The following is a 15,274-nucleotide window of genomic DNA, read 5'->3' on the forward strand; positions in this document are numbered from 1 at the left end:
AAATTCTAGACATAGTTGCTAGGCAGGCTACAATTCAGAGCATCTCTATAACAGCTTGGAGGCAAGGAAACATGGTTTATTAAGCTTGTACTTTTTGCTCAAATAGGGATTAAATATTTTTTTGCCGTGAAGCTGTGTTTCTTGCTGCTTAAGACTAAAGTTCACTTAAATTTGTGGACTTTTCCTTTGAAACTGATATGCTTAGCTTTTCTAAGACCATAGACTCTGTAGAGTGTAAAGCTGTAGAACAATCTAAAACATTTTCAGGACCTTTCATTCATGATAAAAGAAGATTTAATCACAGAAGTAATTGGTTTTCAGTTACTTCACACATCAGGCAGGGAAAAAATCATTTTGATAATCTAATGATACACAGCAGGGAGAACATAAGGTTCTTTTCATTAGCAAGCCATTGAAATCTCTGTGTTCCCAAACTGCAAACTAAACTTCAGAAAATGGCTTTGCCTAATTAACGAACCAAAATAATTTTTTATGTTAATTCATTTCACTTGTGAGATCTACCCAAAACACCTTTGATGCTTTACTATTCCAAAGCTGTTGTACAGAAAAAAAAAAACAATTACATCAGTTCTCATTTGTAAGTGCATAGTGAGCAGAATTATACAGCTGTCTCCTCTGAGAGTTGACAGTCATATTCAACAGATAGGGACACCAATAGCACAACAAGTGCTTCAATACATTTTCTATATATTTTCATTTTTTAAGTGAAATCTTTAAAAAAAAATGGTGTCCAAGGCTTACTTCGTCGTTTTCCTTTCACATGGCTATGTGAAACAGAAAAGGCTCCCAGAAGCTGTGATTGATGTGAAAGTATTGCAGTTTAGACAGCGCTATTGATCTATAGCTGATATTAGTCCCTTTGAAAATATACAGCCACAACAGCAAGATTTCTCTCGTTTCAAAGCTATAAAGACCTTCTGTTAGTACGGATTTACAATTGTGCTGTAGGAAAACAAAGTTTGCATAAGCCCACCTATCATAAGCCCTTCCTCCTGAATCTGTCCTGGTCTAGTTTTGATCTTGAGCATGGGATAAGGAGAGTAACAGCATCTTAGGACTGCACCTAAGGTCAAAGCGAACCTTCGCCTGGCTTTAAACAGGAAATTAATTTCTATATGGCCTTTCTTAGATGCTGTTGACAGTGCTGATGATAGTCTTGCCATTGACATGTGGCAGGAAAAATAGTTTGGCATTTTGTGGATTCCTCCTTGCTGAGCAGGAGGTGGTCAGGGGCTTTCCTTCGTGACAGCACTGCTCTGAGAAGGAATTCACCTTCCTCGGCCTCTCTCCATCAGACTCTTCACAAAATTGTCAGAAGCTGTGGGCTTTTGTGCCACCACTACGTGGCTGATGTTTCTTTATATGCCCTTCTGCATGTATTTAGGTTGCCTTCTTGGTCATGTCTTCCTGCCTAGAGAGAAGCAAGTGGATGGAAAAAGTGGAATTGGTGCAATTCCAGACTAAGAAAGACCAACATTGTAATAAGGTGGAGATGTTTCAAGGAGTACATTGATACGCTAGTATTGCCAACGATCTGAATGAACCATCCAAAAGTTGTCAAGGGAAGAAACATGGGTGATAGTGGCCCATCTTTCTATTCTTGTTTCCCCTTGCCATGGTGTACAAAAACCAAAAGGGAAATCAGTCAGATTCTTCATAGCCTTGAAGATTAGTATGTATGTAAATACTTGCAAGACACAGATATTCAGAAGCACAGAGGAGGATAGAATGGGCATACCTGGAATTTTTTTATATCTCCTGTACACGGCAGGTCAGAGTTTAGCTGTGGAAGTGGTAGAAGTACCAAGAAGAGCTCCTTAAAAACACCAGACAACTGCTCTGTGTGTATGCGTGTGTTCTGTATTCTGCAAGTGAATGTGAAGACCTGGTCTGTCTTGCTAAATAGCTTCAAGAATTGATAATATCCAAGAAAACGAAAAAAACTGGTCAGTTGACTCAAAAAAATTAGCATGCAGCTGTATTAGGTCCCTGATCCTTGTGTGGGATGTTTTGTGGACAGGATAGGGTAAATGGGGGGAGGTGGGAGAGAGCAGTCTTCTCACTCAAGGAGGCTGATGGTGGTATGCAAGCCCTTTATAGGCTTTTTACTCTTCCCTTATGATTGTTGTCCTACCCTGTCGACTCTACAGGGATCGCAATCTTTAGGTATCAGGGACAAGTGAAAGCTGCTCTAATAAAAGGAACTATTTCTTCACTTAATGATTTTACAGAAGTAATACTTAAGGTGTGCAACAGCAAAGGAAAGCAGGAAAGAAAAACAGATTGGATGACTGCAGGGAAATTTCTGTGAGAAAGGTGACCGCTGGGGTTCACTTTTGTTTTCACTTTCTGCTCCAGGTATCCTCATCATGATGTCCATGTGTAACGAAGTGCATGTGTACGAATACATCCCTTCCGTCCGACAGACTGACCTATGTCACTACCATGAACTCTACTACGATGCAGCTTGTACCTTAGGGGCCTACCACCCACTGCTCTACGAGAAGCTGTTGGTGCAGAGGATGAACAAAGGTTTGCAGGATGATCTGTATCGGAAGGGGAAGGTCATTTTGCCAGGGTTCAAAGCTGTCAAGTGCCCTGAACGAAATAATTTCCCGCACTTGTAGAAGAGAGTCCTTCAGAAACAATGTGCAATAAGGTACTACTGTCGTACTATAAACAAGAAGAGAATACTTGAAAAATGTATCCTAGACCAATCTAGTCTTGAGTCTATAAATTGTAATTAAGTAGCAGGCATGAGAAATACTTCTTTTCTGAGCCTGAGTATTTATTACTGCTTTGCAAATAGTTAAAGAAAAAAAAAAGGCTTAGCTCATGAAAGGTGCAAAGGACATACTTAGGCAGAAATATAATGTATTGTTGTGGGTGTGACTGTCAGAATTTGTCGGTGGTCTCTTATGCCACATATGCTAGACTGTAACTTTTTTTTAAATGAACTTATTTAACTGTTAAACCTGGCATTGTGAAACAGCCTCTATTGTTCATGTACGGAGCGGCCAGTTGAACAACGCAGCGTTTCTCATGGCGCCATGGGATTTTCACACTCTCCAAGAATGAAGTAATCGCTACTCCAAGCTGTGCAGTCATTGACTAGAGTAGACTTTAATTCCCATTCATACACAGGCTCAGTTACAGACCTCCAACTGTATAGGGGGCCTTATGGTGGCTATGAAGTCAGTGCAGATGGAGATGGCTGTACACACAGCTAAACCAGTTAAACTACTGGATGTACTTCTGATGCCAGACCCCCATGCTCACACTGACTGCATAGGGCAAGAGGGAAAAGAGAAACGTCTCATTTCTTCAGAGAGCAACAAACATATTTGTAACCCATTCAGGAAAAAAATCTCCCTGGGAGGCCGATGAAGAGGGTGTAAGTGAGATGGAAATGATGCTTTTCCCTGGTCTGCACAGATAAAGAAGACCCAGAGAAAGCCAAGGGAGGCTGTGCAGCACTCACACATCACACTGAAAGCAAGAGTAGAGGGAGCTCACCTTTCTGCAGCATTCAGGATTACAGACATCATTTGTTAGGTATTTCATTGGGATCCAAATCAAACTCACTTGTTCACAAGTTACTGCTGTTAAGAAAGTATAGGGAGTTTTCTGACAAAAGAAGAGGATATCAGCATTTTTTATTTAATGTTTGAAAGACTATACCCCAGAGAAGCTGTAATGCCTGCAAAAAAACTGACTATGGATTGCATATGGAGATAATTTGATATTTTCCTTCATGACACACAATGAGAATATTCTCTAAGGCACTTCTAAAAATCTGCCTGGTTGCTAATATATTTAAAGCATTATTTTTCATGGCAAGACTTAAGTTTCAGATTTTCTGAGTGGCAGGAGGTTAATGTTTTGGGTTTTTTTTTTCACACAGCTGTTCCCTTTCTCTTAGGGTAAGTTCAGCAGGAACGTATGTACACAAAAGCACAGCTATATCCTACTCACATCCATTCAGTAAAAAGGCAGACAGCTCAAAGAGGCACTGAAAAGAATAGCTGAGTGATTGTGGTGGAAAGTATTTTTTGTGTTTTGTCTTAAGCAACAGAAAGGCAATTGAAGAGTGCACACAATATTAATGACTATTTGCTCTTCAATAGTAATGTAAATATAATCACAGAATCCTTTTTCTCTCACTCTGCTCTTTGGGTCTGATGAGTTTCCTTCCTCAAAAGTGAAGAATATGTGTCTTACATAGGACTTAGCCTTCTTTTCCCATGTATTCTCTTAATTTGGGCTTTATGATCCTCTTAAGATTCCTTTTGTTGACAGAAAGTATGTCCAGATGATCTAAAAACCGTACTTCTGTATTGTGTGGATAGTTATGTCCATAAATCATTTTGGTACATGTCAAAATGAATAGGTTTCACTCATATTAGCCTTAGACTCTGGATATATTACAAACTGATTTCTTTTTAATGTTATGTATGGCGGCAACTTTTAGATTAACAATCTTAAAGTTAATAACACTGTTATTTAATCTTGTGGAGAATAGATAACCTACATAGAACTAATCTATTTTTCCATATGTTTGGTACCCTGTTTGCAAAACATATGACATTTGAGCAGTGCAGTCAAACATGTCTCTCTCTCCTGTATGCTGGGTTAACTATCACATGTTTGTAAAGGAAGGGAGTTGATTGGCTTTCTAGGACTAGTGAATATGCTACTTTTCCATAAGCTAGAAATTCTCAAGTTCTGAAAAGAAAAAAAAGCATATCACTTGGACTGGTCTGCAACCACTGACCTTTAACTTTGTTTTTCACGAAGAAGAAAAATACTAACTGCATTACACAGCTACCCACAGCAGGATTATGTTGTATTATTCCCTCAGTAATTTGTCAGAATAATCAACAAATGTTAAGCATACCTACTTAATACATCATTTAAATAACCATGCAGAACCAGCTCTGAGATGTTATAAAATGAACTGTATATTTTTAATTTACTGGACTGTGTGTATTCAAGCCCTCCCAGCAGAAATTTTTTCTTTGCTGTATCCTGATTTATACGGCAGTCAGTGCTCCTTCCACAAGTGCAAATGTGGGTGCTGTAGCACCATCACCTCAGAAGATGCTGCAGAGCTGTGCTGCAAACGCTTGCTTGCTTACAGAGGAGGAAGACCAACTTGTGATGCCCATCTTGAAAAAATAAGCATCCCTGGCGTGGCTTCCCAGCACTGGTTTCCACTGTGATGTTTCACTGGTCTGCCTGCTCAAACTCCTTGTGGCTGCTTAAAGAGGTTTTACTCCCCTACCTTGTCTTGTCCTCCTTTGGTTTTTGGCACAAGTGCAAGTGTGCCTGATCTGCTAACTGAGGGTTCACCTCCACTTGCTGCAAGAGGGGAAGGGGCAGAGATAAAGGGGGAACATAAAGGACCTGCAGAGGTGCTCCCCTCACCACTGCTTACACTCCATGGCATTGGCATTGCTGGCTTTTGTAAGAGCCCACCAAGTAGTTTTGCATTTATGGGCATTTCCCCATCCCTCATGAGGGCAGAGAGATCTTTACAAAGAATCACATTCAGTAAATTTAAAACAGTGAGTGTGTAGTAACACTGAACCATGTATCTTTTAATAATAACAACGTGTGAGAGTGCTGGTTTTAGATATGTATATTAAATGCAGACAATGTGAAAGGAAGTGCATTTTCCCACCTAGATGGCGGGGCTTTTTGGGAAAAAGATACAGGCATGGCTTCATAGCTCTCCCGTGTGGCTGTCACACACTAACAGAGTGGAACGGCACCGTAGACAAGAGAGGTTTGCTCAAACGCGGCTCTTGAGGTGCATTATCAGCCAAGCAAATGCCTCTGCTAGTGGACCCCTGAGCTCCCTTCACGCTTGTTGCAATAATGCAGGTTTTAAATTTATGGAGTTTTACTGACAAGTAGGAGTAAGTTGCCTTCAAAAGCTATCGAGCCTCATTTCTGTGCCCTGGTGCTGTGGACAACAGTTGCACTTAGCTGAAACAAACCAGAAACACAGCAGCAGCTTAAGGAAACGTGCTGAGTTTATGCTGAATTTCATTATGCTCTTTTTTCCACTGTGAATTCTGTAGCTTTTCTGACTTGTGGTGCTCTATCATTTTATGCATTCAGCCTTTGGATGGTTAAATCAAGGTATTCTTCTGTTTATTCAAGGAAAAAATATGAAAGATTTTGCCTCATTTTGAGCAAAAATCTTTTTTGCTAGAAAAAAATATTAATTGTTCCATTCCTTTATAGTTCTAAAGGTTACCTGAACATAAACTCACAGCTCAGTCAGTCATTCCTTGGATTAAACTACTACATCTTCTTTTTTTACCTTGCTGTGCAGTTTTATGCTGTTGAAACTCTGGTAAAGTCAGTGAAATTACCATGATATAAGAAATATGTACCTTTGGAGAGAGAGAGGGGTGATTTACACACTCTAATCTACACTCTTGCTGTACAAATTTAGCTAAATCATTGCATGTCTTTGGTCAGGACACTTTCTTTGGTGAAAACATCCAAATTCTGAACTTGCTGTAGATCTCTTGCCAAAGTCAGGAAAACCAAGACAGTTTTTTTCTTAAATGAAGACAAGTGTCTACACTCAATGGTTCCACAGACTGAACACAGTCATTTTAGAGATGGATTGAATTAAACAGGAGTTCAAAACACATGTAGACCAATCCAATCCATAGTGCGTTTTTTCTTTTTCATTTCCTTTTTCTTCAGCAGTTTTTAAGGATGGAAAATGCCATTTGGACAGTGACACAGATGTACCATGACAGGAATATTAAATGCGTTGACTGCAAGAATAAATGGCTACTATTTTTCCCTTCATGCTCTCTCAACTTGATCTGTATTGAATAAATGAAATTGTTTTTTGAAGTAGGTAATTCAGAAGACTGTCATGAGAAAGCATCTGAATCTTTCCCGGGAGCTATCCTCTCACACACAAGGAGGATACCTGATTTAACTGTTTGAAATTTAAAGTAGCCCATGTCTGGGCATACCTGCATCACTGAATGAATTTTGACACTGCAAATTTCTTCTCTCTGGCTTAGTGATCAGATTCAGAGTTTTGTTCTTGAAGTAAGAGTTGTGTGTAAAAGCCTTACATTTATTCAGTATCATCTCATCACTCTTATAATATGTAGTCCTTGAACTATTCAAATATAGACTGTGTACTTTTTTAATAGCTTTGAGAATTATTTTGTATGATGATTTTTTTAAATTAATGTGTACTCTAATAACAAAGCTTAAGATTTTACAGGAGTCACATTTTTAAGCAGTGTTTGTATACATTTTAACACTTTTTATATTTTCTATTATGATTTTGTATATTTTTATGTATGCACAGTGTACAGATTTTTTCCTGTAAATAAAACATTTGTTTTCATTTGTTTAGGAGTGCTGGTCTTTTCATACTGCCTTGAGTGAATGACACTGAACTGCAGATGGAACAAAACAGGGAAGGTGCCTGTTGGTTCTGCCCACAATTGCAATGAAATCTCAAATGGAAACGGACAGATAGGCTGACAAGTAGCTTTCACAGTAAACTACAGAAAAGAGGCAAATATTGTAAAGCCAGTTTTATTCTAAAATGAACATGTCTACCCAAGCAGGTGCTCTAGGATTCCCCTGGGAGAATATACCATACTGCTCTATGTTTGGCAGTAAATTTCTTCGGATAGTCAAGCCCTCTAAGGAGGTCACGCTCTGATCACTTGATGCCGTACTCGAAATGCTGGTAAACTTCAGCTAAATGGCTGTGCCACCCATTGAAGGAATCCAGCATCATATTTTAAAGAATAAGAACAGACGTTTTTATCAATTATTAATTAAAATGAAAAACAACTTACCAAAGGGAAAACATAGCTTGCCATTCAATCTGTGATGAAATACCATATAATTTAACCACTACAAGTCTGCTTACATCCGTTAAACATGCGGCATTCTGCTGCTTTTGGTAGTCTTTGAACTATGCAGTGGCTGCAGTTGGGCCAATGGAGGTGACAGTCACTGTTTTCATCCCAGGGAGTCACTGTGAGTCCATGCCGACAATAAAGCTAGTTAGACATGAGTGGAACGATAAAAGTTGGATTGCTGTCGTGTAAACTCCTGGCAGCCAGTAATCATGCAGCTCATCCTGTGTATTACACCACCTCCTGACAGGCAGTGTTGAGGGGCTAATTACTATATGTCATGATATGCAAGTAACACTTCTCAGAAAACTCAGAACAATGAGCTACACTAGGGGATAAACTGAATGCTGGGATGCATGAATGAAGCAACTAACTGATGCTTTTCAAATCCATTAACTTTGCTTTTACTGTGTTTATTTAAAAAAACAACAACAACAAAACATGATCACTGTATTCCATCTGATAAAATGCTCAGTCAACTTCATTGTCTACGACATGAGAGAGGACGTTCTTGTCTCACTGCATACCAACCAGTATCTCAGGAGGAGGTTGAAACCTGTGAACTATATTGTGTGGGGTACAGAGAACATCTTGCTGTACTCCCTACTCCTTAGCGGTGACAGCTACAGGAGGTGTGACATTACCTTTCTGATAGTATCTCAGGAAACCTTGGAGGCAACTCATTTTCAGGTTTATTCCCAAAATTGGACTGCCCTTTTCTGAACAACATGCCTTTGAAGGAGGTATCTTTTATCTTTTTATTCATAGAATTCAGCTGTGTTTCACTTGAGCAGCTCTGAGGGGCTGTCCTGGCTTCGGCTAGGACAGAGTTAATTTTCTTCCTACTAGCTAGTATAGTGCTGTGTTTTGGATTTAGTAGGAAAAGGATGTTGATAACACACTGATGTTTTTAGTTGTTGCTAAGTAGTGTTTATACTAAGTCAAGGATTTTTCAGCTTCTCGTGCCCAGCCAGCAAGAAGGCTGGAGGGGGCACAAGAAGCTGGGAGGGGACACCGCCAGGACAGCTGACCCAAACTGGCCAAAGAGCTATTCCATACCATATGACATCATGCCCAGTATATAAACTGGGGGAGCTGGCTGGGAGGGGAATCGCTGCTTGGGAACTAACTGGGCATCGGTCAACGAGTGGTGAGCAATTGCATTGTGCACCACTTGCTTTGTATAGTTTAATTCTTTTAGTATTACTATTGTCATATTATTATTATCATTGTTTTTCATTCCTTTCTGTCCTATTAAACTCTCTTTATCTCAACTCACGAGGTTTTTTTTCCTGATTCTCTCCCCCATCCCAGGGGTGGGGGGGCAGTGAGCGAGTGGCTGCGTGGTGCTTAGCTGCCGGCTGGGGTTAAACCACGACAGGGGCATAGTTCTCTGACAGGTCGAACTTCATACAGGCATTTTGGTCTGTTTATCATCTGCATTATTGTGATCTGGCTGAAAGACATGTCTCAGGATGATTGCTCCAACTTGCTGTCTTGACTGCAGCATGAACCGCTTGAAGTGATTCTGCCCCTCTACTCTGCTCTGGTGAGACCCCACCTGCAGTACTGCATCCAGCTCTGGGGTCCTCAGCACAGGAAAGACATGGACCTGTTGGAGCAGGTCCAGAGGAGGGCCACAAAAATGATCAGAGGGATGGCAGAGTAGCCACCAGAAAACTGGCAGCACAAGTGGGTTGTGACAAATCACAGGGTGAGCCATTGCTGGTGTGATTGCTGGATTCTTAAAAAATATAAAAGTAAAGAAAGGGGTCCAGGGGAAGGAAGGGGGAGAGACAAGGAATGATGAAGCACAGCAAGGAAGGAGAAAGAAAGAGCTAGAAAGATGTACCATACCAGATGGCAAGGCAGAACTGCTGCTTTTTCCTAATAGTCACTTAATAGTTTTGGATGTTTGGTTTCCTATTTTTTTCTGCACGTTTAGAGAGGAACCCAACTCATCTGTTGGTGCTCATCTTGCTGCTGTCAGGTTTAGTGTGCTGGGATGTGATCTTAAAATGAAGAGCTAAGGTAGAGTTAAGAACAGTAATTGACTTCTGCTGAGGCTCAGCTTCTTCGTAAACACATGAATCCCACAAATTAAACTGAGAAAAGACTAACGGGGTTACATGGGTACACTCTGAACAACCTCCTCCACGTGCTTATAGTCATCTGTATGATAACTGAAATAAGAAAACCCATTTCCTCTGGTGACCTGTTTCTGTGCATAGACAAATACAAATTGAATACCCTCTTGGTTACAGGATGCTGACAGATAAGGGATAATTAATGTAGCAACAACTGCTTATATGCTTGTGAGAGGACTCCAGAAACCCCGAGGGGTTCAGACGGGCAGGCAACAGACATCACAGCTGTCTTGATTTTATGGAAGCAGCCAGAGGGGAAAATTGCTACCAGTGCTGACTCCAGGCTGTGTCAGCTACTGTTAATTGCCTCGCTCCCAGACAGTCGTCTGACTGCAACTGAGCTTCCTGATTAAAATATTTTGCTGGCCCACCTTCTAAACAGTGAGTTTTTTTCCACCCTCAGTCCTGGAGTGCTGATGCATGTGGTGTACTGGCTACCTCCTGCATTGCTGCTACCATGTGCAGCAGGTATGTCTCCTGTATAGGTGAGGTCCTTTGGGGGGGAGGGGAATGGAAGAGATTCTGGGGTTTCTGGATTGTTTTCTATAAAACTAGAAGACTTTTTTTGTCTTTTAAGCATAGTTTAGTCATTCTTATAGCAGTTCAAGGAAGCGTAACGTGAACATGCTTCAAGAAGCTACAATTCATGAATTGTGAGTTGTCTGGTGTTTTGTAGACTAGGTGTCATTCCTGATCCAAAGTATCTACACCTTGGATTAAGACAGGGACAGTTGGAAGAACTTTTGGCAAGTTAAGGCAAGAAACATGAGCTGTGTCTCTTGTGCAAGCTAAAAGTGCCTGAGGTCTACCCCTAGGCTCAGCCTTGCAGTCCATGAGGCATGTGAGCCAGGAGGCTCATATAGGGTGCTATATCCTGAGCACAAGGAGGACAGATGTGTGGGCAGATGACCAGGAAGTAAAGGTGGGGAAAGTTCTGCTCTGGGCCTGTTTCTGAGCCTGCTTTTTCAGAAAAGAGGACAGGAGGATTTGCTGAAGCTTCCTACTGGATCAAGTGACATTATTTTTCTTCCCTAGCAATATTCCTCTCTGGAGGTGTTGTGTAGTTTTTCAGTTACTTTTAGTGCTTGTTTTCTTCTACACAAATGAAATTACAAGCTATCTGATGGACCTAATGTAGACTTTACAAATGCATGGGGCTGAATGTAGCTATCAGGCCATTAGGCATTTTAATGAGCAGCTGGAGCATCCCAAGAACAGTAGAGATGAGAAGAAAACAAATCAATAAGCTGTTACCAAAATAATACTAACGAAGTTGTTCCATGGTAGAAGAGCAGGGAAGGCAGAAACAAACAAGCATATACCAATATCTGAGAAATATTACCTTATTTTCATGGGTATAGCATACTATTCAGATAATCCTTGATCATTTAAAAGTACTCTTTTTAGATAAGTCCTCAAGAAATATGCTCTCTCATATAAAGTGAACAAAGTTAGAGATCAAAGCTGCAGGGATCATAAACTGGGGATAGTTATTTTGTTAGAGGAAACAGAGAGAAACTTTTCTTTACCCATACTTCAATATAACCAGCATGGCTGCTGAACTTCAAAGGGATTGGTTGTGCACATGAAAGCACAATATTAACAACGCTACTATGTCTTCAATGCACATAATTGGTTTAAGAGCACTGTTAGTTTCAATGGGGTTTATCACTGCAGGAAAAAAAGACCAGTTGTCATATTTATTTCGCACATGCTCTTCCCTGGCTTTAAACAGAGCTACTAAAATCCATACAGTATACAAAAGGGGTAGCATGTGTGAAGTTAATTCCTCCTACCTAAAAGAAACTTAAGAAGAATTTCCTAAAGTGATGTGAGGAACAAGAACAGCCAAAGAACTTCAGTGAATAGCAACACAATGGATCCTGCCTCTATTTCCTATTCCTATTTCATTAAGTCAGAATTGTTTAGGGCTTTGCAGTGTGATTGATGGATCCTGACTGACAGAGGCAGCAGCAAATTTACCAGTCCCTACAGTAACGTTTACTTCATGAGGAGAAATGAAAGGTCTATTACTACTGTAATATGGGATGAGTGATTCCAGATCATTCTGAAATAAATCCCATTTTGCTGAAAGTTCAAAGCATAACAATGAGAAGTATTTTGACACTTGAAAAATGTATGTGTTTATTTAGTCATAGTCAATACGCTGTTCTGCCTACCCAGTTTCTTCTTGTATTTTCAGTTCTTTACCCATGGACTCTGGATCAGCCCACAAGGATTAAAAGAAAGACTCCAGCTGACTGTGATGGGTTTATGCTGGTATATTCCTGCCCCAATTCTGCTATGACTAAAGTACATTAATAAATACTTGTAGAAACGTGATCTTCTTGTGTTCTTTTTTGCTGTGGGTTAAGAGCTGCCTATCCTTGGCTATGTGTGTTAACGCATGTTTAGGGAAAACAGTTCTTCGAGCTGTTCCTTACAGACTTTCACTTAGGCTGAGACCAAGAACGCTGCACAAGGAAATCCAAAGCCTTATTTTCATGAGGTTATTTTTGTAGTACAATACTATTGGCTGTCTTCCCTTGTGAACTACTCAGGGTCTTTTTGCCCGATGGTGGGTCACTGTCTTACATTCCGCTTGATGCTCACACACACAAAAAAACTTCAGCAGCTCTTGGGCATTTTATCTACTGAGTCTTCCTCAGCACTATCTTTCATTCTGCCTCTGGCTAAAACACAGGTTCTTACAAGCCCTCACTTCCCCCAGATTCCCATACCACCTGCCCTGTTGCTACAGCTTCTGTTGTCCAAATGATCTTTCCATCAGTTGCTATGAATGACATACTGGAGGTGCTCTGATATGGGAATGCTGGAAGAACCTTTTAATTACCAGATAAGCATCCTGCTGCTGGATGATGGCTACTGTTACAGAGCTCACACTGTTTTTCAGGCAATGAGAGCTGCAGCGTCGTAAGTGGCGGGTATAAGGGATGGGAACCAAGTCTTTCCAGCTTTTTATCTTTATCTTGGTTTGCAGCCAATTAGGTATTGATTTTACCCAAGACAGACAGAACTAGAAATTACTGTGGGTGGTTTGATTTGTGACTGTGTTTTGGTAGCAGTTGTTTGGTTTTATGTGTAAATAATGCAACAACAGAACCGATTGGGTTGAGAAATCAGAATTTCTGTTGTGACGAATTTTTACTTCTTCTACAATGTCTTTCTTATCTTGGACAAAACCAAAACAAATTACCAAAAAATTCCAGACAAAACCTTGGACTGTCAAAATACCCAATTACAGGCAGATGCCTTCAGGGAATTATAGTTCAGCTTCATTCTGCCTGTTCCCCTACAAACTAGATCTCTGGGCTGGGCTACATTTCACTGCATGTCCTCCCCTAGCTGAGCCACCACTGTTCCCGCACTGGTGCATGGGGGGATGCAGTCTGGTAAGGGAGCTTGATCTGCCTGGGTGAAGGACAATATTTTTCGTTGAAGATATACATTTTACAGGAATCAAGGTGTAGAGGCTTAGGCATGGAGATCTGGCCTGAAATGGGATGTTTTGAACTTACTTTTTTCCCCTGCTGAAAATAAAATCGGCAAAATTAACAGCTTCTAATTTTGCAGAAACCACATTTTGCACTGAGAAAATGCTTTAATGGGAAATTGCCCAACAAGTTACAAAATTGCCTGTTTTATAACTCACATCATAGAAATCCCTTGATTTTGATGTTGGTCATCACTGAGAGAGAAGGCAGTGAAGGTGAAAAAGAAGACAAGTTATATATGTTTTTGGTTAACCTTTGAATCCTACTTGTAGTGTATTCCTATTGGCCTAAAGCCAGTATACACAGAAGTCTTACAAAAGCCCTGGGTGAATTGTAAGGTCTTGAGTAAGTATTTCCCCTAAAGGGATAAAATATTACATCTGAAGCAGGGTCATCCATAAAGTACTCAGTATACAATAGTTGTACCCTATATAAGGGACCCCTGCATATTTCTATACACCCATTTCTGAAAACCTGGTCCTAATTTAGATAAAGGGATTTAAGAAGTCACTATAGACTTGATCTTCTTGTTTTCAGTTCAGATTCTGAAGATGATAATCAAGAGAGTTAAGCACTGCAAAGAAGACAGAAACAAGAAATAACTCCTAATACATTGAAGTGTCGGTCCTCTACTAACATCCAGTGAACTCCTAAGAAGTTGTTTCCCAGATGAAATACAGTCCCAAGCATAATTACCGAAAGGGTTATAATTTGAATAATTGTTTTTTTATTTGAATTTTTCATCATTTCAGAAAGCTAAAAGAGTTATTACAAGAGAAAAATAGAAGAGGAAAGCACTATGAAACCATGTCATTCACCAGAGTGTTGCTTTTGCCACCACGTGCCCATGCCACAGGAGTGGCACATTGCCTACAAAGCAAGGGAATGCAACTAATGAAAGACAGGACCTTTGCAGGACTGCTTTTGCTATGACTACACATTAGTGATGGCAACTGGGCATATTCTTGGTCACAGGCATTTGCACAGTATCAAGAGCACTGACTACTTTTGAGCATGACATTATGTATAGCAAACAGTAGTACTAAAGATGTTTGTAATTGTGTTTAGATTTGACTCAGTAGGATAGGATGGGATAGGATTGAATAGTTCCAGTTGGAAGGGACCTACAATGATCCTCTAGTCGAACTGCCTGACCACTTCAGGGCTGACCAAAAGTTAAAGCATGTTATTAAGCGCATTGTCCAAATGCCTCTTAAACACTGACAGGCTTGGGGCATCAACCACCTCTCTAGGAAGCCTGTTCCAGGGTTTGACCACCCTCTCTGTAATGAAATGCTTCCTAATAGCTAGGCTGATCCTCCCCTCATGCAGCTTTGAACTGTTCCCACACATCCTGTCACTGAATGCCAGGGAGAAGTGATCAGCACAGATGAAGAGCCCAGGCCACTGGAGTAAATGAAAAGAACTAAACTAGGTCAGCCTAGCAATATGGAGACAGAAGGTGATCTGTTTGCACTGTCCCAGTATGAAGAGAAGACAACTACCAAAGAGGAAGGGCTCTTTGAATAAATCAGGAATAAAAGTTTATAAACTGACTACAAATAAATTTAGTTTGAAAGCAGTTACTATACTAAACATCAGAGGAACAAAGCTCTGCAACAATTTCTACTTCAAAAGACAAGGAACTTCAAATTTGTTTTCATTTGGACAC

The 15,274-nt window shown here is 40.3% G+C and overlaps 2 protein-coding genes across 2 annotated transcripts in view; one reads left to right on the forward strand and one right to left on the reverse strand.

The window, feature by feature from the left end:
• ST6GAL2 (ST6 beta-galactoside alpha-2,6-sialyltransferase 2) overlaps nt 1-2,730 on the forward strand; it is a 50,489-nt gene extending 47,759 nt beyond the window's left edge. The window contains exon 6 of the mRNA XM_050909150.1: nt 2,380-2,730. Coding sequence (XP_050765107.1) covers nt 2,380-2,648 — 269 coding nt within the window. The 3' untranslated portion in view covers nt 2,649-2,730. The remainder of the gene's footprint in view (nt 1-2,379) is intronic.
• Nucleotides 1-15,274, reverse strand: part of LOC127024554 (pinopsin-like) — an 89,410-nt gene that overhangs the window by 246 nt on the left and 73,890 nt on the right. The gene's annotated exons all lie outside the window — the stretch shown is intronic.

This window comes from Gymnogyps californianus, chromosome 1 (assembly GCF_018139145.2).
Source record: "Gymnogyps californianus isolate 813 chromosome 1, ASM1813914v2, whole genome shotgun sequence".
Lineage (NCBI taxonomy): Eukaryota > Metazoa > Chordata > Aves > Accipitriformes > Cathartidae > Gymnogyps > Gymnogyps californianus.